A 23,597-nucleotide genomic window follows, 5' to 3' on the forward strand; every position below is an offset into this window, starting at 1 on the left:
AAAATGTCATTAAATTTAAATTTACGCTTATTTAATTAAATTTAAATTTAAATGTCATTAAATTAAATTTAAATATTAGCTTGGTATATATTATAAAAGCTATAAAATCAATTAGTGTAAAATGAATGGAATGTTTTAGGAATCTTTTTGGAGCCTAAGATATTTGCATTCCATGCGCCCTCAAATAAATTAAAAACAGGATTGCTGGTTTCAGTGTTCCAGATTCTCAGAGAAATAGCATTAGTGCTTTAGGCCTTTGAAGGCTTCCATCTAACCCCTAACTTTTAGCTTGGGCATTCTGTGAATGTTTCCACTCCTGTGTTATCATGTTGGAGATAATTCAAAGGTTACAATACTTGTCTTTACTACAAGATGACCAGCGTGATAATAATTATGCCTTAATTTATCTCATTAACTAATACACCACTAAAATTTTAAAATCCAAATGGTGACAAATTCTCTTTTGACATTTCTGAGATAGCCCAATCATAACCACATGCTGTATTTACAGAGCAACTTACAGCTTCCAAGGGCTTGTTTGGAACAAGCCTACACACATCACTATGTTTGATCTTCACAGCAATCCCCTAAAATGGTCTGGTCAGTTCTTGGCCCTAATATATAGGTAAGGAAAATAGCAGCCACTGGTGAAATGAAATCTACTCAAAGTTGTACAGAAATCCTAGGAGAGTAAGCCTTCCATGCATCCACTCTGGCCGCCTGCCCACATCCCTTTTCCAGACTTCTACTATCTCATCTGTGTGAGGCTGGCTGTGATGTCAGCTTCATCTTGCTTTTCCCGAGAGTCTCCACACCACCTCACTTCCAAGTGACCATTCTCCTCTGGACTCTGAGCCATTGCCAGGCAGCATCTAACAGCTACTCACTCAGAACCCAAAACCTAACAACATCAAGACAAGAGGAGAGCAACAGTCTTGGCTACCTATGACCAATGTCGAGACACAAAGACACAGAGAGGTCATGAACAACTGAATGTGTCAAGTAAACTGAGCATGTGACTTCCTTTTATACTGAAGCGTATGAAAAGGAATTCTACTGCTGGTCCTTTCTGACAGAGAGAAGTTACTCACCCTCTCTTAGCTTCAGCTTCCTCACCTATGGAGTGTTAGTACTGCCACAGCCCCTAAAGCTTACACTAGGCACAAAAGAAGAAAATGTATGGGGAGTATCTATCAGTACATGGCACTTAGTATGGCCTTGATAAATATTTACTAAGTTGGAATAAGCCCTGTGGATGAAGAAATGCATTAAGTTTACTTTTTTAAATTTTATTTATTTTTTTGAGGTGGAGTCTCGCTTTGTCGCCCAGGCTGGAGTGCAGCTCACTGCAACCTCCACCTCCCAGTTTCAAGCAATTCTCCTGCCTCAGCCTCCCGAGTAGCTGGGACTACAGGCACCTGCTACCACGCCCAGGTAATTTTTGTATTTTTAGTAGAGACAGGGTTTCACCATGTTGGCCAGGTTGGTCTTGAACTCCTGACCTCAGGTGATCCACCCACCCTGGCCTCCCAAAGTGCTGGGATTACAGGCGTGAGCCACCGCACCTGGCCAGAAATGCATTAATCTTAAATGTGATGTACAACAGAGAGTAAAAAATATAAGTTGAGTATCCCTTATCTGAAATGCTTGGGACCAAAAGTATTTTGGATCTCAGATTTTCTCAGATTTGGGAATTTTGCATTATACTTACAGATTAAGCATCCTTAATCTACAAATCTAAAATCTGAAATGCTCCAATGAGCATTTCCTTTGAGTGCCATGTCAATGCTCAAAAAGTTTCAGATTTTGGAGCATTCAGATTTTGGGTTTTTGTATTAGGGATACTCACCCTGCATATAACTCAATAATATAAATCAGATATTTTGATGTTACGTACTACTATAGTTTACTATCTAAAAAGACATTTAAAGTCATTTTGCCAGAATTATCTCACCCTAAACTATAGCTGAATAAACCTCACAAAATATCACAAGTATCAGCAGTTTGGACAGTTGGATAGAATAGGTGTGTTTAATTCAGCAGAGAAACTGAGCCTTTAAACATTATGAAGCAGCAAGAACATGGTTATACATGTTACCAGAAGGAGGAAAAAGAGGCAAGTAACTTTCTGGAGAAGAAAATGTGAGAAGACAGATTGGGATGAGTGTGGGTGGGGAAGTGGGCAGTTAAAAACCTCACCCATAATATAGAGATTCTAGAAAATACCGTGTAATACACAGTCATTCAACACACTCTTAGAGGTCCTAGCACTGAAACTCAATAGCTCTCTGCAAAGTGAACATCCATTTTGAGTACTGGGATATCTCTTCTCTCCAAGGAAATGTAAGAACCTCCTAAATCCTTCTCTTATGCAGGAACTAAATTGTGAACTGTACACTCACCAGTTGATTCTGGTAGGCAGTGACTGCCGTAAAAACTGTTTCTGGAAAGATGAAAGTTCTAAATTCTTCAGACTTCAGGTTGAGCAGTGAGGCTGTGTGGTCTTTCTTCTTAATGATGTGCACCCTTGGCTGGTACTTATGCATTGAGTTCAAAATTATCTACAACAAAAAGATGGCAAGTACTGAATTTTACATACTTATACTGCTAAACAGGTGAAATTACAGTGAGGCAAGAAAGAACGAAATGGTCTACAATTTCAAAGTCAATTTTAAGATACAGATCTACCCTTTCCAGCCTTAAGGCAAATCATTTTCACAAGATCCTGCAGAGTCATTGTTGTGAATCACATTTTACCAAAACAACTGCAAACCACACAGGTTGTTTCAAGTGTCCTTTCTAAAATGGTAGGGGGAGGGGTCATCTGAAAGATAAGTTTCACCTATTTTTAAAAATAGTCTTTTAAATACTTTTGGTTTGCTAGTCAGGTTAGACCAAAGGACGCAAATCTAAATTTTCTAGAATAAGAAATCATGTATTCTAAGAGGCCAGACTATTATTTATGGAGAAAAAAACAAAAGAGTTTAGAAAAGCAGTGTGGTGTTAGACAGACTTGGGTTAAAATTTTGAATCTGTCAGTTTCTAGTCCTTTAATCCTGAGCCAAGTGATCTCATCTCTCCAATTCCTAGTTTTCTCATATGCAAAAACAGTACTAACCTCATAGGGCTGGCACACAGGAAACAGGAAGTGCTCAGTAAATGTGAACTGTATTATTAGTAGTAATAGAAGGAGTATTTATGACAGCTTCCTTGATTTCTAACTTCCAGTTATTAAACCAAACTTGAATCATGATAGCCATCTTCCATTCTGTAGCCAGTAAAAGTTGCCAAGTACTCAGAAATCATAAACACACCCACGTTAACAAGGCAGCCAATAGATAGTATTTTTCATATATCTTTTAAATAAATTTTAAATAAAATATAAAAGCTAGCCATTATGAATCAGGGCAATAAAATTCAATTTCAGATAGAAAAGATTTCTCACATCGTCTCTCCTGCCATCCAGACAGCTATCTAAGTCTGCAAAAGTTGGGGGTATATCTTCCTGGGGATGAGAGGGCTCACATTGTATGCCCTCCTCTCCAAGGAGCTAGCAGAGAGTGCAACTCTCGGTGACATATGATAAACAGCCTGGCAGGACCAATGGCACTCTGCTGGTTGCTGCTGCTAGTCATGCAACTGATGGCTCCCCGGCTTTCTTGGCTAACCTGGGTGTGGGGCATGAGTGTTTCTGCCGATTGACTTTAGCAGAGTTGAATACTAGTCACTGTGGGATAACTGATATGTAATCGCTCGCTCTCTGTGCTGAGATGTAAGCCAACCTAAAGTTACAGGGTTTCAACTGTGATTGAATTTTGAACATGCTGCCTTTTTATGATCTCAAACTGGAACAGGAATAACTGGAACAAAGGAGATCTTTAAATGAATCAAAATAATGTTTTTGAATGATAATATGATCTCTTTGCATAATGCATTTATTCCAAGGATTTCAAGTGATTGATCCTCAGCCAAATGCTTGAATAAAGTTGAAGCAACAAAACCAAACATTTTCCTCCTATCACTAATATAAGAAAAAAAATTAACATTCATCATATATTCTACTGAGAAGATAGGAAGAATTTTCATATCACACCCACTCACCCATACATACACATACCAAAATGGAACATGCCCTAAGTTTTAAATAAGCTTCTTCTTTCCCCACTTCTACCACCTGAAGGTTAATTTCTTTTGGGGAAGATTACTGGACAGACTCAGACACCAGACTGAGCCTCTGAGACCTCAGGGCTCCCTGACTCTCTGCTCAAGCCCTCCCGTGACTTGAGGACTAAGGAACACTAATAGAAATGTGGACTCTGCTTCACTCAAGAAATAATTCTTGAGAATAAAAAAGTTTCCTTTTCTGAAACTAAAACTGCATCTGTAAGACAGCCTTCTTCAGAACCTATTCAAAGAAGTTAGCTTAACAACACAGGATCTAAAAATCTTTCCTTGTATTAATAGTTTTCAGAATACACTAATTCTGGTGATAAAGGGTTATATTAAACATAATTTTTTTTTTGAGACAGGGTCTTGCTCTGTCACCTAGGATGAATTGCAGTGGCACAATCACAACTCGCTGTAGCCTCGACCTCCCAGGCCCAAGTGATCCTCCCACCTCAGCCACCCAAGTAGCTGCGACTAGAAGTGCATGCCACCACATCCAGCTAATTTTTTGTTTTGTTTTGTTTTCATAGAGATGGGATCTCTCTACGTTGCTCTGGCTGGTTTCAAACTCCTCAGTTCAAGCAATCTTCCCAGTTCAACCTCTCAAAGTGCTGGGATTACAGGTGTGAGCCATCGTGCCTGACCTGTATAAAAGTTTTAAAGCTAAAATGCATATAAGCAACCATCTAAGACTAACCAGTTTTTTAGGTATAATCTTGGTATATCCCGGCTAGACCCTAGAGCTTCTGAGATCTACTTTAGAGCTATTACTACCCAACGAAGCTGATGCTAAAAGAAAAGCATTTCAATTATGGACAACTGATCTCAAAATGACTCTCAAGTATTTTTGGAAAGACTCAAATAATTCCTCTAAAAGCTTCATAAATAGAAAATTCTAGAATCATAAAAGAATTTCATTTTCCCTGCAAAATTTCCATTTAAGTTCAAGAAATTTTAATATAAATGACATTAAGAATGATCATTGACCTACAAAAAAATCACTCCATACTTCATAAATTTTAACCTGTAAAAAAAATTTGTAAGTAGAAGCATGTTTTAAAAAAAGAAAAGAAAATTATGCCAATAAACTTAAAGATCAACTTTCTTTTTCAACACATAAAAAAAAGAAGCATATTAAGCTACTTCCAATATCCCAACAGCACCACCAGCAGAGTCCTGAGTTAAGTGGCTACCCTGACTTGGTTGTAATAAACACGATCTCCTGTGGGCAGAGGGGTAGTGCTAGTGCCTAAAGTGATTTATTTGGTTCCAGGTCTAATCCAACCATTTGAAACCAAACCTAGAACTTTCTTATTGTCTACTTATGACCATCTTTGTTGAGAAGGTCTTCAAACACTTCCTCTAAATTGCACAGATTTGATCCTTACACATTGTATATATGTATCCAAATATCACACGCACCCCATAAATATGTACAATTATTATGTATCAATTAAAAATTATTAAAAGAAGAAAAAATTATGGAAGTCTATCTAAAGTACTCTTAGCATAAAATCTAAGACAGAATTTTTATGTGAATCTTTATTTAAGAGCATGAAGTAACATCCCAGCAGTGCCTTAAAAAGGCATTTTATCAAATACGTAAGGACCTGCATCAATGACTATTTGTTCTATTAAACTACTGATAAGAACACAGAGTTAGTTTTTCTTTTTTCCACATTTTCATAAACTTTATACTGACATAAAATCAAATTGTTTTGTTTTAATTACAGGGCTTTTTTATGCTTTAAATTCACGAAACCCCCCAAAAAAAAAAAAAGGTTACATAATGAGTAAACAGCACTTTCCCATACTGATTTGGTCATAAAATCCTTTTGTTATTTCATCTATATGTTCTATAGAACACACTTTAGGAAACCCCCATCAGAGGTCCTAGCCCTATTCTCTTTAGGTTTTATTATCTGATATGTGGCTGACAGAAATTAGATGCTTAACCCAACAACAGGCTGTAGTAGCCTCCAAAAAATGTATATTCCCTTAGTTTAGTTGGCTCGGGTGGTACAGCAATTTCAGAAGCCTTAGGAATTCCACGAGACATAAGATCCCTGACCCTCTTGCATAGAAATGGCACACAGCATAGCATCCCTGTAAATGACCTATTGACAAAATCAGTCAAGGTCCCCTGAAGAACACATAAATGTTCCCATAAAATGACTCAGAGACAGAAGGTGGGAAAAGGAGAGGGAAGGCAGGAAGGGACTCAGAGAGAGACAGTTTTGTGTGACTTGTCCATTCCATCTCAGGGAATCTGCACAGTTCAAGGCACGGTACTTACATGGCCATGTTGATCCAGTTCATTGTTGGTGAGTTTCACCTTTTCAAAAGACACCATCTGTTTGAGTAGTTGTTCACCGGTGAAAGGAGAATCTGGGTGCACATAGAGCCTAAGAAAGTTAGGAGAAAACTTCATTGAGCTTTTTTAAAAAGTCTGTCTCTGTGGGTTATAAAATGTTCTAATTCTAAGGGAACACATAAACCATGTATAAGTGGTACATTTTATTGCCCCATATATGTCAAATTTATTACTACTGCAATGTCAAAACAATGTCTAATGTATTTCTTCATGTACCAATTATCTAAATGAGATAATACTTAACAAATTTTCTATTAAAAGCTGAGCAAGCCATTTTTTAAAGGGGTATGTGTGTGTGTGTGTGTGTGTGTTTTCATCTATCTAGTCCACTACTAGTCTGCTTCGATCAAATGCAAAATCTTCTTTTTGAAAGTGCTTTCAAAAGAAAAACTAGCTTACACTAATTGCGTAAGTTCCTATTATAAACGTCTCTTAAATAACAATGAAAACGTAATTTAAAAGAGAAAATAATTTTAGAGAATCTATTTATTTAAACTTGAAGGTTTAACGTTTGTGTTCTTAGTAAATACAAGATGGAGTAATTTTAATATAGGGACATGAAGAACTTCCAGTAGTCCAGAGACCAGCTGGCATTCTGTTCTTCCTGTTACATTAAACACTACCACTTTCATCATTATCTGTTTATGTGCTCACTAAATGAGAGTTAAAACAAGCTAGACACACTTCACATTATTCAATTTATTTATTTGTAAACAGTGCAAGCCAAAAAAAGCTCTCACTTTGATGGGAAAAATTTGTTTATCATTTATTGATCAGTTGCTACATGCAAGGCAATCTTTTACTCACTCACAGTTAAATGCAGGTCACTTTTTCTACCTGTGACAATCGCCTTAAATGCAGCTCTTTGTAAGTCCCCATCCTGGTATCTTCTTGACTTAAGTCTTTCTGAAGTCAGAGAGAGACTACAGAACTAATGAGGGGGAAGCAAAATCCTTGATTTTATAGGACAAATTCCTTTATCCACGTAACAGGTTATTTACACCTAAATTTTATATGGGATCCTTATAACTACAATTAAACATAAATATTTTTACTAGGGCAAAAGCAAGGGATAGAAGTCATAAAATCTTCCTTGCACTATTCATGTAAAGAACAAGAAATCTGTGCCATGGTTTGTCACACAGAAGACAAAGAATAGAAGAATTCTATACAAATGCTTAAACTCACAAAGCCCACCAGGAGCAATGCACAAAAAGGTTGACAGCACCAAAGATTCTTACCAGACCTACAGAGAAACTGTAAAGGCTTCAGGCATTTGTCTGCCTGTTAATTCCACTGTTTTTAGGAGGAGTGCTCACAGTTGCCTTTCAATTATTCTTTGATAACACAATCACTTTTCAAGTACCATCCTTCCAAGACTGTAGCTTTATAGGTGCAGTTGTTTTACTGATCAGAACCACATTCCTCCCTCTAAAAAAATTCAACATTATTTAAAGTCCTAAAGTTGACGAAATGTTCCCTCTTTAAGGATCACATTCATCACATGTTATAGCTATTAATAAAATATTAATGTATTTAAATATACGTACTTTAAAGAAAAGGAGATGTCCTATATGAAAATGTAACATTATTTTAGATTGTAAGTAATATCTTGCTTATTATTACAATCAAGTGATACTGTCAAGCATTATTTCTTCTGATTAGGAATGACTGACCAATGAACTTCAGCCTGAAATAAAACGCTTCAAAGTCCTAAAACCACGGGAAATTTTGCCATCAGTACAAAATTATCAACTCCCAAGTTCTTCGCTTTTCTCTTATGGAGATAGATAAATAGCAAACTATTTATTTTAATAATAATAAATAGTTGCTTAATTATCTATAATATTTTATCCCACAAGCTAAACATTTTATTTAATATCAATCTTAAAAGCTGAACTAGGATAAATGAAAAAAATATACAGGAAGCCCCTCCTCTCAAGTCCCCCAGGGACTTAAAATTCCAGCAATAGCTTAAACATGCTTCAGTTAAGATAGTGTATTGGTACACACTTTTCTTCTCCAACCAGAACAGATTAGTAACATAAACAGGGCATGTCATATTTCCAAAGTCCTGCTGGCCTGCATCAGCTCCCCATACCTTCAGATAGGAAGAAAATGTATGTTTAATAAGAGTGATTAACTTCTTAGAGGAAAGACTGGAGGACAAAAAAAAAAAAAAAAAAGGAGGGTTTGCTTGTAGAAAATGGTTAGGAATCTGCTAAAATACTCTCTCTGGTTTAAAATGATATTGAAAAGTTTGGAAGGAAGCTCAAGAAAAATATAAAACACTAATATAAATAGAAGAGAACATTATTTTATAATTTATATCTATTATAAACTGTAATTCTTGCTAACTAAAAAAAAAAAATAAAAAATAAAAAAAATAACCAGCAGCGATTGTTTTTTAGATTTTCTTAGTCTTGACAGTTATTTAATATACTGATTTGAAAGGGCTGGGAAGACGCCCTTTCTAGTCTCTTCCGAGAATGGAAAACTCTTAAGAGATTGCTTTTAATCTCTTTTCTAGTGCACTTAGCATACGATAAGCTCAATAATACAATAAACTACTAATTAAGCTGAATATTCTATCTGAACCATATGTGTAATTGTCTGTTGATTCTCTGTCTTGACTGTGACTCCAGACCAGACACAAAGTACCAGCCGTAATTTAACAGCTCCCTAATCTGTACCTTTAAATAAATTCTTAGCTCTGATATGAACTTTCAATCAATCACAAAAGTTACTCATTAAACAAAATTACGCATTAAACATAAACAACAAAATTAGTCATTAAAGAAAAGTTATGAGGCTGGGTTTTAAAATCCCAAACATAAAGTCAGTTAATATGTTTTGTTTTGTATTAAAGTAGGCAGTTACATTCCGGTAACTTCATCTATTATTCTTCCTATAAGCAAGTGTATGTTTTCCTGTTAGAATGCTCATTTGGTTAAAACAATAACAGTAAAGGTTTGCATGTGCTTTTTTAAGGATGGTACTCCTGGAAAAACTGTATGAGCAATGAATTTCACAAGAGTAAATATGCTTGAGCCTTAATAAGTTAACTGAGGAATGTTTCATGTAAAAGAACCTGTTATTGAATTACATTCATCCACTAAAATTATAAAGGGAGAAAATAAAACTTAGCTTTTTTTTTTTTTAACTTAAAAATCTTTTAATCTTTTTTGGTCAAAAACAACTGAATTTTACCTAAATGGTGTTTATTATACGCAGTTATAACTATATGATTAACAAATACTTACTATAAGCAACCATTTTACTAACATACACTCTTTTAAAAAGAATTTTAGGACAACCATTTCATCAGTAGGTTTATTCACTCTGGTTTTAAGCAGCAATTAGAGAGGATGTCTATATTTATATTTATACAAAATGGGTCCACATTACTAACTGAAATTTATGAAAAACTTTGCAATGAATTGTTGCCTAACGAAACATAAACTTAAAGACAGTGTTTTCTCTATGCACAAACTACCTTTCTCAGAGCCTAGCCCATATTTTGTGTAGTCAATCCTGGAGTGTCCAGGCTTGGAATGCTCTCTTGCCAGAGCCGGCTGCTTTAAAAACACACTTGCTTAAAATTCACACAAGCCAGAAACATTCTGACAGAAGCGTTAACATTTTCTCGGTGAAAATCCGGACGCACGAACCTGGCTGGCAACGGCGGGTCGGCTTTGCCAGCCACCAGCCAGGAGGACCGGTGGTAGGCGTAGCGGTACCTCTTGTTGTCCACAGGGACGATGTCCATCAGGACTATGTACTTGGCCTCAGGATCCACCCCCGAAAAGGACACCCGGATGGTCGGAAACATCCTCCTGACAGAGAGAGACAGAGAATGGGCCCTGTTTATGCTGCCTAATAAACTGGCCTGAGTTAGGAAGAGAGGAAGGGAGGAAGGGAAAGGGTCTGACTCCCCTCTCTATCTGGTCCACAAACCCCTCTTTTGTTTTGTTTACAGCCTCAGAGAAGTGAGTACAGAGACAGGGTTTTCTTCCAAGCCTAGATAATTTTAAGAGTCACCTTTGCAAGTGTTAATTGCTAGGTGAAAAGGTGTGGGTAGAGGTGGGGGTATGTGTTAACTCCAGAAGGTCTGTGATTAGGGAAAACCCTATTCATTTTAACGATCAAGCACATTAAGTGTCCAAGGAACCGAAGTCCCTGGAGCTGGCCCAGACACATAACTTACCCGCATCCCAGCCAGAAAACTCTGCTCTTGCAAAACAAAAGCCAAAAGCGGAGGTTTCTGGGAAGGATTTCTCAGAGACCCTGCAGGTATTTTCTGCAGTCCCAAGAGCTACAGCCACCAAGTTTTGCCGGCCTCTGCCCCATCCCAACCTCCCTGCAGCCCTGCAGCTTCCTGCCTGGCCAAAGCCCGCCCAGCTCTGGCGCCAAGAGGCCCCGAGCAGTGCTCCTTCCTACAGGGAATTTTATCGTTTCAAATTTCATTCTTCCGCCCAGGTTTTAATTTCAGTCTTTAATGGGAGCTGGCAGCTTTTGCAAATTGAGGCTGATAAAAGGGAAGCTACTCACCTATCTAGAAGCACCCAGCAGCTCACCAGGCACCCCTGGCACAAATTCTCCCTCCTTCCAGATCCCGACCCTCCACCCACCGAACCTTCTCCAGCTCCAGGGAAAGCAGACCACACCCTTCAGGCTTAGTGTGGCTCCCTGGTCCCTGTGCCCTTCTCAACAAAGCCAGGGTGGAACTTCCCATGACCAAATCCTGGGAACGCAAATGACTAGACATCCTGTAGCTCTTAATGCAAGCTGGTGGAAAGAACTGCCCTGGAGCTAAGCTGTCTCTCTGCTCCATGACCAGCCAGCTCTCATCCAGTTCCTGGAAGCACCCTCAGCTCCCCAGGGAGTGTCCTGACTCTCCACCCCCAACCGCCAAGTCCCAACTACCTGCCAGACTTGGTGATGATCATCTCGGTGCCCAGCTCATGGAATTTGTCCCAAAGCTCCTTGGTTTCCAGGCTGCAGGCGATTTTGGCCATTTCCTCACTGGGGATGATGGGAGTGGTGGGGATCAGCGGCTCAGTGCACAGAGAGGAGGAGGACGGGCTGCTGCCACCGCCTCCACCAAACTCCCCATGAGCATCCAGGCTGGTCAGCTCACCCAGGGGCTGGGCACAGGATGACTTCTCCACAAATTGCTCTGGAGGCAAAGAGAATTGTGAATGACAGCTGACACTGTTCAACAAGGAAAGATCTGGAAAGAACAGCATAACCAAAATGGCCACTTGGATTTGACTCAGGAAAAGTTAAGCTCAGAAACTCCAAGCAGGGCTCTAGGGATGACCTATCACTGTATAAAATTACCTGGGATTCCCACGGAGTAGCATGCCCAGTGTTTCCTGACCAAACTGGTGAGTTCTAGAATGACTACCTGTCTCCACCAGTACTGCAACCGACTTTGGGAAATAAAAATGTAAGAGAGGAAGAAGGGAAAGGTGATAATCATGAGGGAAAGGTGATCATGAAGGATGCAAAGCAAATATTCCTATTGTCATCCCTCCCAAGTTCTGAACTTTGTAGCTCACGGAACTGATGCCAGTCCTGCCTCTTTGACAACCAGGAGAAATTTTTCTCCATGGAGACCAAGGGAGCAAAGAGATCAGCACCTTCCTCACTTGGAGAGGAACTTTCCCTTCCTTCCTGGAGCCCTCTCTCCATAAGAGAAAAGGAAAGGAGGATAGGAGGGTAAAAGAAAATGGGGAATGTGGTTTACAAAATCAGTCACTTCACCTCTGTGGTTGACTTTCAGTTTTGTAGGCTTTATGACAAGAGTTAGAACATTTTTATAATATTCCTCCCAGACCGAGATCTTATGAAAGATGCTAGCGTACACCTTGCTAAATTACAGGAGCAGGTTCTGTGGGCCATTTTCAGAAGAGGCTTAGAAGAATTACTTGAGGGGTGATGTATAAAATTTTTCTGTCTCCCAAAAAGGTGTTTTCCTCCCTAGAATTGAGGAAAACAACCTCAAACCCAAGCCAGCAGTGTATTAAAGTGAGAAGAATGCTCTGCCATCCACCATCAGGCTGGAATACTGCTGCCTATGAACCAAGCATTCTCCCCCACAGCTGATAAGGGCCTTGGACTACACCAGTCACTTTGATGGAATACAGGGAGACTTTTGTAATTGTCCCAATTATCTTCCATCCCTTAAAAAAGAAACTACTTGAATCTGCAATGTGAAGTTGATCTCTTGAGTCCTCAAGAAATCAAAGCCAGTTCTAAATGTATGTATGTGCATGTATATGATGTGTGTGGGCATATGGGACACGCACAGATCATAAGGTGTTTTATTTCCTACATATCTTTGCATGAGGAAAACAGGAAACAGAATGGTTTTACTTTTACTTCTCATGCAATGATAATCAAACCTATAAAAATGTTTTAACTTAAGAATAATCAAATTAACTGCCATCCTGATTTCTTTTCAGATTAAAGAAAGGAAACCATACCATAACAAAATCTTATTTTCTACTAATATTTTCAGAAACACATTCACATAATGTCCTCGGAGAGAATTAAGCAGTCTTAATGATTTTTTTTTTTTTTTTTTTTTTTTTTTTTTTTTTTTTTTTTTTTTTTTTTTTGCTGATAACTGAAAGAGGCAAACTCCCTAAGCCACAGACTGACCAATGCATCAGGATGGGAAGTAGGAAAGGAAGAAAATGAAACAGAAATGATTCAGCGGACGGAAGCTGTTCTTTTCAATAGACTTTGTATGTTTAAATGGGCAATCCTGGGACACACTGGAATCCCCCTCCCCACTCTATAGTTTGCTTCAACAAAAGTCTCACATTCTCTCTTAACAGAACTTTTAGGTGTTTCTCTTGCTGGAGTCCTTGGCTTGCAGTCACCTCTGTTGAACTGGCCAGTGTAAGGGACAAGAACACCAGCGAGTTCTTTCAGAGCCCATCTCAAAAGCCAGGAGAGGGATACGCATTTTATAGACTAGTGCCTACGTGTGCGTGGGCATGCGGGTGGCGTTGGAGTTGTCAGCTGGGCATGGCTTTAAAGTTCAAGAGTCACAAACTTCGATATAAGGTGGTTTTTCTCAGAAAAATAGAGAAGGAAGTAATGTTGAAATGACAGTGCAGCTGGGGCTGGCATGTTTCCCAATTTGCTGTCTACACTTCTGTCAGGAATTTTCACCTGAAATCCTCTTTTCCTGCTATGTAACAAACAGATATTTACAAAGTATTCAGGGGCCCCAAACAGCAATACATAATGTTGATAAGTCGCACAATATAACTTTGAAATTGTTAGTTATATTTTTCTGAACAATTGGAGTTTGTTTGATTGATTGTCTCCATTCTTTGGCAGGTTTATATTTAGATGGGAGGTCAGTGGGAAGAACCAGGGGAAGGGAGTGAAAACTTGGAGGACAGATTTTTTACTTTTATTTTTTTGACATTCTGTTTTCTAGAAATCTACTAGTTTCTTTTTCCTTGGTTTCAAGTAGCTACTGGAATTTTACTTCTCTCTTTATGCCCAAGCACCTTATTTTTGATCTCGAATACTTCCTTTTCTTCATGTTATCATTATTTTGGATGTGATATGTTAAAGTGTTGGGAAGGACAGAGAGAAGAAAGGAAAAATTGGGGAGGGTTAAAAAAGAAAAACTAAGTTTGCTATCTGATTTTCACATTGTAGGGATACCAGATGATCAGGCTGTGTAATAATTATTTCCTGAGGCTCCATGAGACAATGATGAGAACACTTTTTTTTCTCTCAGTTGTGAAGATATTTTTAAATATTTGCCTTGGGCTGGTTCTCTTCCATGTAATTCACTAGTGTTAAGAAGAACATAATCCCTATTCTCCCTTTACTCCTAACCTAGTGTCTTCTATAAATGGTAAAGGTTGTTAAATAAACAATATAACTAAAAGTAGAGGAATGTGAGAAATGGTTATCGGTTAGTGTTTTTGCCAACCTCAACTGAAAATGACGAGTTATAAAATGATGTCTTGGTGATAAGTCTACAGCTTCAGTGAATATAATGGTTCGTGCAGGGAGAACTGGCTTTTTCTGCTTTACAGTGGTTTCAAAGAGCTTGCTTTGTTTTGTCTATTCAAGGCAGAGGAAAACCAAAATTAAACTGGTTTCTTATGAAGTCGTTTAGCGTCTTCTTGGTTTCAAACGCACAAGCAGGTGTTACATGCACAGTAACTCCTGTTGAGCCTTAAACGCGGTTTTATTATTATTTTTCCTTGAATGTTTTTATGCCAACAAACATACACACATACCATATGTCCAATCTGATATATGGATTCCAGAAACTGGGGAGCCCGACGGGCCCAGATATAAGATGCACACCCATAGCATTCAACAGACTGGAGCCTCCAAAGAAAATCTGAACCCAAAAGAAAATAATCTCCCACCCGCGATGTATGGCTCATGGCTTGAGCATCAGACGCTGCTGCGAGCCGCCTGCAGCCAGGGGACGGGGCACAGACGGATGCGCAGCACCCCCAGTCCTCGGTGGACAGCCGGGTAGCCCAACTTACCCAGGGGTTTGATTGTGTTCTCCGTCGCCTCCTTCTCCTTTGAGCCGCCGCTCGACATGAGTGCGGCAATGGAGAAGGCGTTGGCCCGGGAGGAGAGTTGGGGCTTGGGCGACGCCGTGAACTCCATGGTCCCCAGCACACGGTCCTGGCCAGGGACTGGGTCGTCCGAACTGCCGTCCAGATTCCCCAAGGGAGACAAAGACCCGAAACACAGCGCAAAGTTTCCGAGACCAGTCACAGCGGGGCCAGGGACTCCAGACGTGTCAGCTCCAACCTCTCCAGAGCTGCACACTGGCCTCTATCCCCCACCGCAAAGCCCCAGAGCCGCAGAGACTTCGAGGGCAGCCGGAGAGGAGAGGGCCCACCCGGCACTACAGCGGGTGCGCACGCCCCGGGGCGCTCGGCAGGACGACAGTCTGCACAGCCCGAAGGCGAAAACAAGCATCAACTGCACAAAGTCCTGGGGTCCTGGAGCATCCCCTCCGTGTCCTTCCTCCCTCTGGGGCTGGGGACAGCCGGGACGTCTCGGGCTAAGGCAGCCACCAGCCGAGCGCGGCTGCTAGGGCGCGAGCGAAGGGAGCGCGGCGCGGCGCTAAGGACACTGAGCGCTGGCGCTTGCTGCCCTGCGCCTTAATTTGCTGGCGACGGCGATCCCGGAGGCCCGCAGCCAGTCAGCGCCTTTCCACGTCACCGCTTCCTGATTCCGCCGCCGGGGGCGGGGCCGCGGGCCGGGTGCTGAGGGCTCGCCTAGGGCGCTGCGTCCGCGTGGCCTGTAGCCCCGGCTGTACCGTAGCCCCGCACAGGCTCAGAGAAAAGGGTGCCTCCACTAGGCTGACGCAGCGGCCATGGACACCCCCGCCTGGTCTCGCAGCCCTGGGCGGGAGGGCGGTGCGCGCTGTCCGGAGAGGACCCATCATCGCGGCCTAACGCCCGAGATCCGGGCATGGCCCAGTTGGTGAAGCTATGACCAGACCAGAGGAAGCCTCGGGAGTTCTTGCTTTTTCCATTCTTTTTCTTACCTGCGCTCAAAGTTCCAAAAGAAAGTAGGGAAGCGCTCAGTAGAGCGGAATCCGGCGCCTCTGAACCGGCGCCAACTGGCCAGGTCCATACTCGGGGCAGATCCCAGGGCTGGGACTCTGATTCGATGGTCCCAAATTTGATCTCCTTGACAGTGGGGCTGAGCAAATGCAGCCCTGAAAAAGATAAGCTTAGCGAGAGCTGCGGGCATTTGGCAAAGGATGCTGCTCTCAGAACCGTTGCTTCTGCTCACCAGTGCGTCTCTAACCTGGGGCTCCTATTTTCCCTAGAGGGACCCTGAAAAATGGGGCGGCTGCCAAAGGGAAGGCGAAGGTCAGGGCGCGGAGCCCTAGGGTGACCACGCGACGCGCCGTGGGAGAGTGCGAACCTTATGGTAGCGCCGGGACTAAGCGGACACGGACCCCTCTGGTTTTACAAAGGCGGCTGTGACCAGGACTTCCCACGGTCTTGTTGGAGGGCGTCCTGTTAGCGTGCTCAGCCTGAATAACTCAAATTCTCTGAATTCGCAGGGTAATCCGCTTCGCTTGGAGCCATGTAAACTCAGGCTGACATACACACTCAAGCTGTACATGTAAATATTTGTTCTCTTTTCCAGTCAGTTGGTCTGGCTATTAGAAGCTTCTTCGTGGATCTTAAAATAATAATAATAATAATAATAATAATAATAATTTTTAAAACCCCAACTTTTCACTGCATCACCCCTTACTCCTGAAATAAATTTGTGGGGAAAACGGCAAGTTAAAATAGCTGTCGAAAAAGTTTGTGTGAACGAAATGACATCTGGAAGAGTCGTGATTTCAGCCTGTCTTGGTCATCGTGTATCAATAGTTTTTAACGAGGTGCTGGATGAAGGTGACTAAAAAATGCATCCTGATATCACTATAGAAGTTCGAAGTGTCGATTTATAAATGTTTGGGGAAATTCGTAAAACCATAGACTTTGGTGCTGGAAGGAATTTACGCTGTTGTCTAGCCGGTCTCCAGGTGCGTTTGAGAGAGAAAAACAGGGCCCTACGTGGCAGAGCGCCCATCTCCCCCCAGTCCACTCCAGCGGCTAAAAGCAGATGGAAGGGCAGGACTCACACTCCGGGCCCGACCCTGATCAGTCTCTGGCCCTGCAGCTGTGGCTGGGCTGTTAGCTGAAGAGCCAAAGTAGAGTTAACGATGGCTGGCAAGCAGAGGGCTTTCAGATTAAGCCGCAGGATGCGTCTGAGGATCCGTTTCTATTCTTGAATTTTTTGCTGGTTTTGGACAACCCAGACCCAATCCAGACTCCTTTTTTGGTTATTAAAGTCCCCCACCCCAACCCATCTCTCCCCAGACACACCTTCTCAATGTAAGTGACATTTCTTTGTATTGAGTGGAAGGAGCACACTGATTCCTTTCCTATAGCAAATGCTTAGGATTTGTCCAGAAAGAAAGATTTCCCTCAAGAAGGGGATTTGGGGAGGTCGGGGGATGTTATGGTTAGTCTAGACCTTTATATATGCTTCAACAGGGTGTGGCAAACCTTGTTAGCTGAATTTAGTTTTCAAAAACTTGCCGCAAAATTATACTTCATTTTAAAACTTGCGATCGTTTTCTATACAGAGGAAAACTGTGTCCTTTCTTAATTACGTTAATGATTCTGACTGGTATCTGAACAATATCATGAGAGGAACATTTTCAGAAAATTTGACGAAGCAAGGGGAAAACTGAATTGCCACAAATCTGTTTCCTCCTTCTTTCCAAGTGCCTACGCGGCCTTAGCCCAGCTCTGTGTCTCTTGTGTGCAGGAACCCCCGACTGCTCATCCTACTACAGGTAAAACACTATACAAGAAAAGATGAGTGATCTTTAGGAGGCAGGCGGCAAACAAGAGGTATTGAAAAGGCCACTTTAAACAAATCCGGGTGACCCGTTTGGGGATCTCTAGGCTATGCATCTTGTTGGTGTTGAAACCTCGGCAGTAAAACATATGCTGCAACATTATTATCGGGAGCACACTCTCCCTCCTCCTAGATTTATTGCCTTTGCAAATCAATATGATGCCGTAAAACGGGGAACCGGTTCTGGGCAGAGAGGTGCTGTGGAAGGATGATTCAAAGCCTTCCCAAAGCGGAGAGTGGGGAGTTCTGAGGTCCCTTCAAAACCCCACTGATAGCGCAGGTTAACAGGTAAAACCACCCGGGGGTTGAAACAAAACAAGCACGTTAACACATCTCTCTAGGCCCTTCTCAGGCTGACCGCTGGCAGCGGAGGCTGCTGAAGTCTGAATGTTAACTTTAACACACGCATTAGCCCAGAAACTTCGTGTAGGTTACTAAACCTCTCAAAGCTTCAGTTTCTTCATCTGCGTTAGAATAGGGCCAATAGCTCATTCCTACCTGGAATTTGCTATTCCTTTGGACTAATGCCCTAATGTGTATAAAAAGCCTAACATACAACACTCACAATAAACCCAACATAAGTAAAGCATAATATAGAATTTTAATCACATTTAATTTTGAACTGCAAATTCGCGATCGGAGAGACATGTCTCTCGGGTGCTCATATATAACGTAGTTTTGGAATGTACACAGCATTGGGGCCACAGGAGGGTATTGGATTGTTATTTACATCCCGTTTAAACTTTGGAACCTAAGAATGTAAAATTTTGTTATACATCTGAGTTTGGTTATATGGAATTTGATTATATGGAAGACTGGAAGATGTCTCCTTATATACACCACTCTTTCAAATTCTCATTTGTAACTCCGGGAACTCAGAAGACAGTCGACCCCCAAAACTGTCCAGGAAGTAATCGGTTTCGGGCTTTGGACAAGGGTCCCTCGCTTAACGAATGCTAACGAATGCTCCCTTCCCTGGGAGCTGCGGGGACCGGTCCCAGCAGGTCTAACCAACCGTCTGCAGGCGCCGTGGTCGAAAGCAGGGCCAAGACGGTGGGGCAGGGTGCCAAGCGGAGGGCACAGCCTGGCAGCCACCATTGGCGGCGGGAGAGAAGGGGAGAAGGGAGACCCGCTTCTCAGCACAAGGGCATCTGTCTACTCCCGAACATGGCCAGAGATTCCCGTCCGCAGCCTCCCTCCAGCTCTTTCTGGTAGACGCTTTAAAAGCGACAGTAACGGGCTTCGGTGCCTTTGGATTCCTAAATTAGGTTTACGGAACAGGAAAGACTTCCAAAGCACAGTGGGGAGAGGAGCAGCAGCCCCTCCAAGGCCGCTGCGGCGCGTTCCCGGGGCGCGCTGAGAGCAGCGCGCGGCTCCGTGCCCCATGGGGAGCGCGCGGCGCGGCCTCGGATTTCACCGCGAGGCGGGAGGGCGGGTCCGAGCCTTTCCTCCGACGATCCTTCCGACGCACACCCCGCGGGTTTTAGTTTCTCGAGTCAAAGTGGTCCCGGCGAGGCGCTGCCTCGCAGCCAAGCTGCAAAAAGTGGCCGGGAACCTCCAGGCCTCAGGCCGACCCAGGAAGCCTCCGGACCAGAGAGCTCAAGGCGCCCCTGTCCAAGTCTTGCTCGAAGGGCAAAGCAAAGAGCCAGTTCCCCTCAGTGCCCCTGAAGTTTCTGGGTGCGGTGTGCGTGCGCGCGTTCCGCCCGAGACCTCAGTCGCGCCGAGCTATAGCGCCGAAAAAGGGATGTTGTGTGGGCGTAAGGCGCATCGCGCGCGTCTCCAAGGCTGGTGTGGTTAAGAGGTGAGGGGAAATGTCCTTCTGGCAGAAGCCCGCGGTGCTGTGACGTTGACCCGCCTGGCCTCGGGCTCAGGGCAGCGGGCAGCCCAGGGCGCATGTAGTTTCAGCAGTCCCGCTACGTGGGCGCGGGACCCCAGGCCACCCCACGTGTCCGCTCTGGGCCTCCTCCGGGTCCCACGGCGCGGCGCCTCCAGGCCTCTTAGTGTCTTCCCGGGGTCCACGCGCTCCAGGTCCCGCAGCCTGCTCACAGGACCGCCCTCGGGGCTGCGACCCTCTCGCTCCTCCCCGGGGCCACTCGCTCCGCGTTCATCCCCCGCGAGCTCACTACCGCAGAGAACGGCCGTCAGAGCCCCGGGCCTCCTCCCGACAGTGGAAGATTCAGCGCGCTAGCATTGGGTGCAAAACTTGCAGCGTGATCAAGAACTGCAAAATAAAAAAGAAAAGAAAAATCTCTTCTGATCCTGTGGGCTTGGAAGCCAGGCCTACTGTCCTCACACCCCTGCACCCTCCTTTCTCCTCCTTCCCCTCCTTCCCCTCCTTCTCCTCCGCCACGCGTGCTCCCACCTCCCTTCTGCAACCTTCCTCTTGGGCCATCGCCGCCTTTCCAAGGGCCCAGCTGCTGATGTATACTATTTATTTTGCACATCGTGATTTTTGTATGAATTTTGACTTTCAGAATTACTGAATTAAAATATTATTTTCTTGACAACTGAGTTTGTTGGCATCTAAATTGTGGGTTCTCACCCCGGTCCTGGACCTGTCAGGAAGGTTAAGAATTTCATCGAAATTACACAGATCATAAGCAGTAGAACCGGACTTCCAATGCAGATCTGTGGCTTCGAAAGCGTCGTTCCTACCGTTACATCGCACACGGGACTATTAACCTGGAACCCCACGAGGGGGAGAAAAGCGGACAAGGGACACATTTCCTGCTTCGAGATGAAAGCCTTGTTGGCTGGGTGCCCTGGCCTGCCCGGGCGGACGCGTGGGGCCTGCGTGGATGGCGCACGCTGCAGCCAAACAGGCGGCCCCAGGGCGCTTCCTGAGATGCAGTTCCTCCGGCGTTTAAAAACAAACTAAGTGAGAATTTCAGTTTGAAATCGCTTCACTTGGGAAAATGATCCAGCCTTCCACCAGCAACTGTGCGCTGTCCCCTCTGGTGCCTGCTAGAGCATCTCCACACATTCTGTACTCACCTCTCACCTTCGCTTTTAGGGAGCCAGAGTCAGCTGTTTTTGTAAGGAGGTTTGAGAGATCAAGGTGGGGAAGACCCAGGCAGGAAGAGCCCCGCAAGGTCTCTGCTGCTAGCTCCCACAGTAAGTCATTCCAGAAGCAGTTGATTGAACCTCATCTTACTCCCAACAGTGGCAAAATTCGTACTGTAAGCACTTGGATGCCTATTCCCAAATGTCGAAGTGCTCCAGACGACTTGAAACATGTCTTAAGCAGGGAAACAAACATGTATGCGTGTAATAAAAGATAACGAATGCAGAGGATTTGTTCAGTCATCCAGCATTGCACAGCACCTACTCTTAGCTGGGTACTGTGCTAGGCTCTGGGAATAGAATAGACTAGAGATCTGGACGCTAAAATTCCTGCATTGTGGAACTCACAGTCTGGTAGGAAACACTGATAATAAACATATAAACAAATACAAGAACTAGAAATTGTGATGAAGACTTGAGGAAAATACGAACAGACATAAAGAATTCACATTTGTTGGCATTCATTCATCAGGCACTGGCTCATTGGGGGTGGGGACAGAGTTGGACAATTTGCACATAATTCATGCCTCTTAAGAGTTCAAAGCCCAGCTGGGAGATGTATTTAAAAAGTGTCCATATAGCAAACATACATTACATTTCCCTCAACATTTTGCTGAAGAACTGTTAAGACTGTATGGGGTGTAATGGCTTAATGGAAATAAACAACTTTAATAAAAATCTTTGTGGAGGAAGATGTTGGGGTCTAGCACCAGGCTATGCTGCCTCTGTTTTTACATCTGTAAAATATGTTTGCTGGCAGTCATATGTCCTTACATCAAAGAGTTTGTTGTGAAGATTAAATGCAACAATGTCCCCGTGTAAGGGCAAAGGACTTCACAGACACTACTCTCTGCCAACCCTGGAACTGGGGAAAGCTTCCTTTTCGATTTAGGGATGATGTAAATTCGATCTTATCAAGGAGGTGTGTTCCAGAGCCACAATGTCAACCCTGCACTCAAGGAGTTTGAGAAGCAGCCTTCTCTGGGGTCTGTAAGTTGGTCTCAGAAGCTCTGCAGTGGGGGAAAAAACCGTGTGCCACTAAGTAGAAGAGCAGCTTTATGCAGATGCACAGAGAGTGGGGCTGTTTTCTGTGAATGCCCTGGCTAGAACTGCTGGAGGCCCACAACAGGCCTCACGACTGGATTTTCCTTCTTTAACTCATGTACTTTGAGGGTGTCTGCGTGCGTTTCAAGTCCTGATGCCAGCTTTTCAGTGCATTATAGAGAGCATTGAGCCACGCTTAGCATGTGCCAGAAACTGCACTAGAGGCTTTCCATGAAATATATAATGCTGATAATAATATAAGTCGGGTAGCATTGTTGTGTGCGTTTTTAAGTTGCAGAAAATGAAGCTCAGACGGCTAAGGAACTCACTTGCTTAAAAGGGCACACAGAGAGACAGTTTCAGGGTGGAGCAGGAAGCGATCCTGGTCTGTGTGACCGAAGCCTGTTCGCTCCTCAATCTTCACCTCCATTTCTATCTTAACCTCGAGTAATCTTATTTTCGGTTTCTAGTACTAACTTGGTCAGATTTCTGTTCTAGAAGAAGCTGTTCGCAGGAGAGGACTGAATTTTCTTGGTGAGTTTGTAAATAATATTAGCAGCCCCAGAGCCCAGAAACACGTGCATTTCTTTGTTGTCGGCTCATAGGGACCCTGGACTTTAGAAGAACACAGGCAGCTGTGACCCCCAAGTTCAGCCTTCACTCTCCCGGGGAGCAAAGCGGAAGAAGGCGGCGGGCCAAGTAAAGGTCTTTCCCTGCAGCACATGAACAACGGGCCCGGGCGGCCTTTATAATGTTCTTTTTTCTTTTCTTATGATAATTACCTAGTATTCTGCAGGTTCCTCTGGTGCAACAGACTGTCGCGGGGCAGGGGAGAAGGTGGTCGGGGGATCGCGCATCGCTCAGGGCCGGTCTGTGCTTTCTCTTGGCCTGCGCTCAGGTCAGTGCGCCCCTCCCCGCAGCACCCATGGCCTCCCGCGTTACCCCCAAATTTTGTAGGCAAACTGTTAGGGTTCGAAGCCAGCTCTGTCTTTTGCGAGCTATGTGACCCTAGGCTATCTGAGCTGCCCGGAGCCTTAGTTTCCCTAGTTGTGAAGAGGGAGGGTGTGACCATGGCCTGGAGCTCTCCGAAAGGCTGCGCCGATTGCTCGGTGGAGGGATGTGAAGCGCGTCTTCTATGGTGCCAGGTGCTGGCCAAGCGCTCGGTGCAGGCTGCTCCGGTTAGGTCGATGCGATGGCGGGAGGTAGACACTTTCCTCTGCAATGGAGAGGCGCCGACACCCCGAACCCAAAGGCTTGCAAGGCGCGCTCTCGCCTCTGGGGTCGGGGATCCGTGGGTTCTCTATCCCGCTTACCCACTCCAGCCTTAGCAGCCGTTGTCGGTCCCAGACCTCTACCTTGGAGAGGCCAAGGCGGCCCAGAGCCCAGGGGACTACTGCGCCGTACGCCAGGATCCAGAAGTGGATTCTGACTTCTAAAGACCGCTCCCAAGCCAAAGCTATCAGGGTCTTTGCAAGCGGTTGACTGTGGTGGGGGGGGGTGG

The 23,597-nt window shown here is 43.7% G+C and overlaps 1 protein-coding gene across 1 annotated transcript in view; it reads right to left on the minus strand.

The window, feature by feature from the left end:
• TBX20 (T-box transcription factor 20) overlaps positions 1-15,738 on the minus strand; it is a 52,126-nt gene extending 36,388 nt beyond the window's left edge. Inside the window, exons 1-5 of the mRNA XM_017854977.1 lie at positions 15,085-15,738; positions 11,468-11,720; positions 10,213-10,377; positions 6,464-6,572; positions 2,403-2,561 (exon numbers count right to left, since the gene is read on the minus strand). Of these exons, the coding sequence (XP_017710466.1) occupies positions 2,403-2,561; positions 6,464-6,572; positions 10,213-10,377; positions 11,468-11,720; positions 15,085-15,211 (813 nt within the window). The 5' untranslated portion in view covers positions 15,212-15,738. The remainder of the gene's footprint in view (positions 1-2,402; positions 2,562-6,463; positions 6,573-10,212; positions 10,378-11,467; positions 11,721-15,084) is intronic.
• Positions 15,739-23,597: the final 7,859 nt, after the last annotated feature.

The sequence above is a fragment of the Rhinopithecus bieti genome, unplaced genomic scaffold (assembly GCF_001698545.2).
Source record: "Rhinopithecus bieti isolate Rb0 unplaced genomic scaffold, ASM169854v2 scaffold_39971, whole genome shotgun sequence".
Classification (NCBI taxonomy): Eukaryota; Metazoa; Chordata; class Mammalia; order Primates; family Cercopithecidae; genus Rhinopithecus; species Rhinopithecus bieti.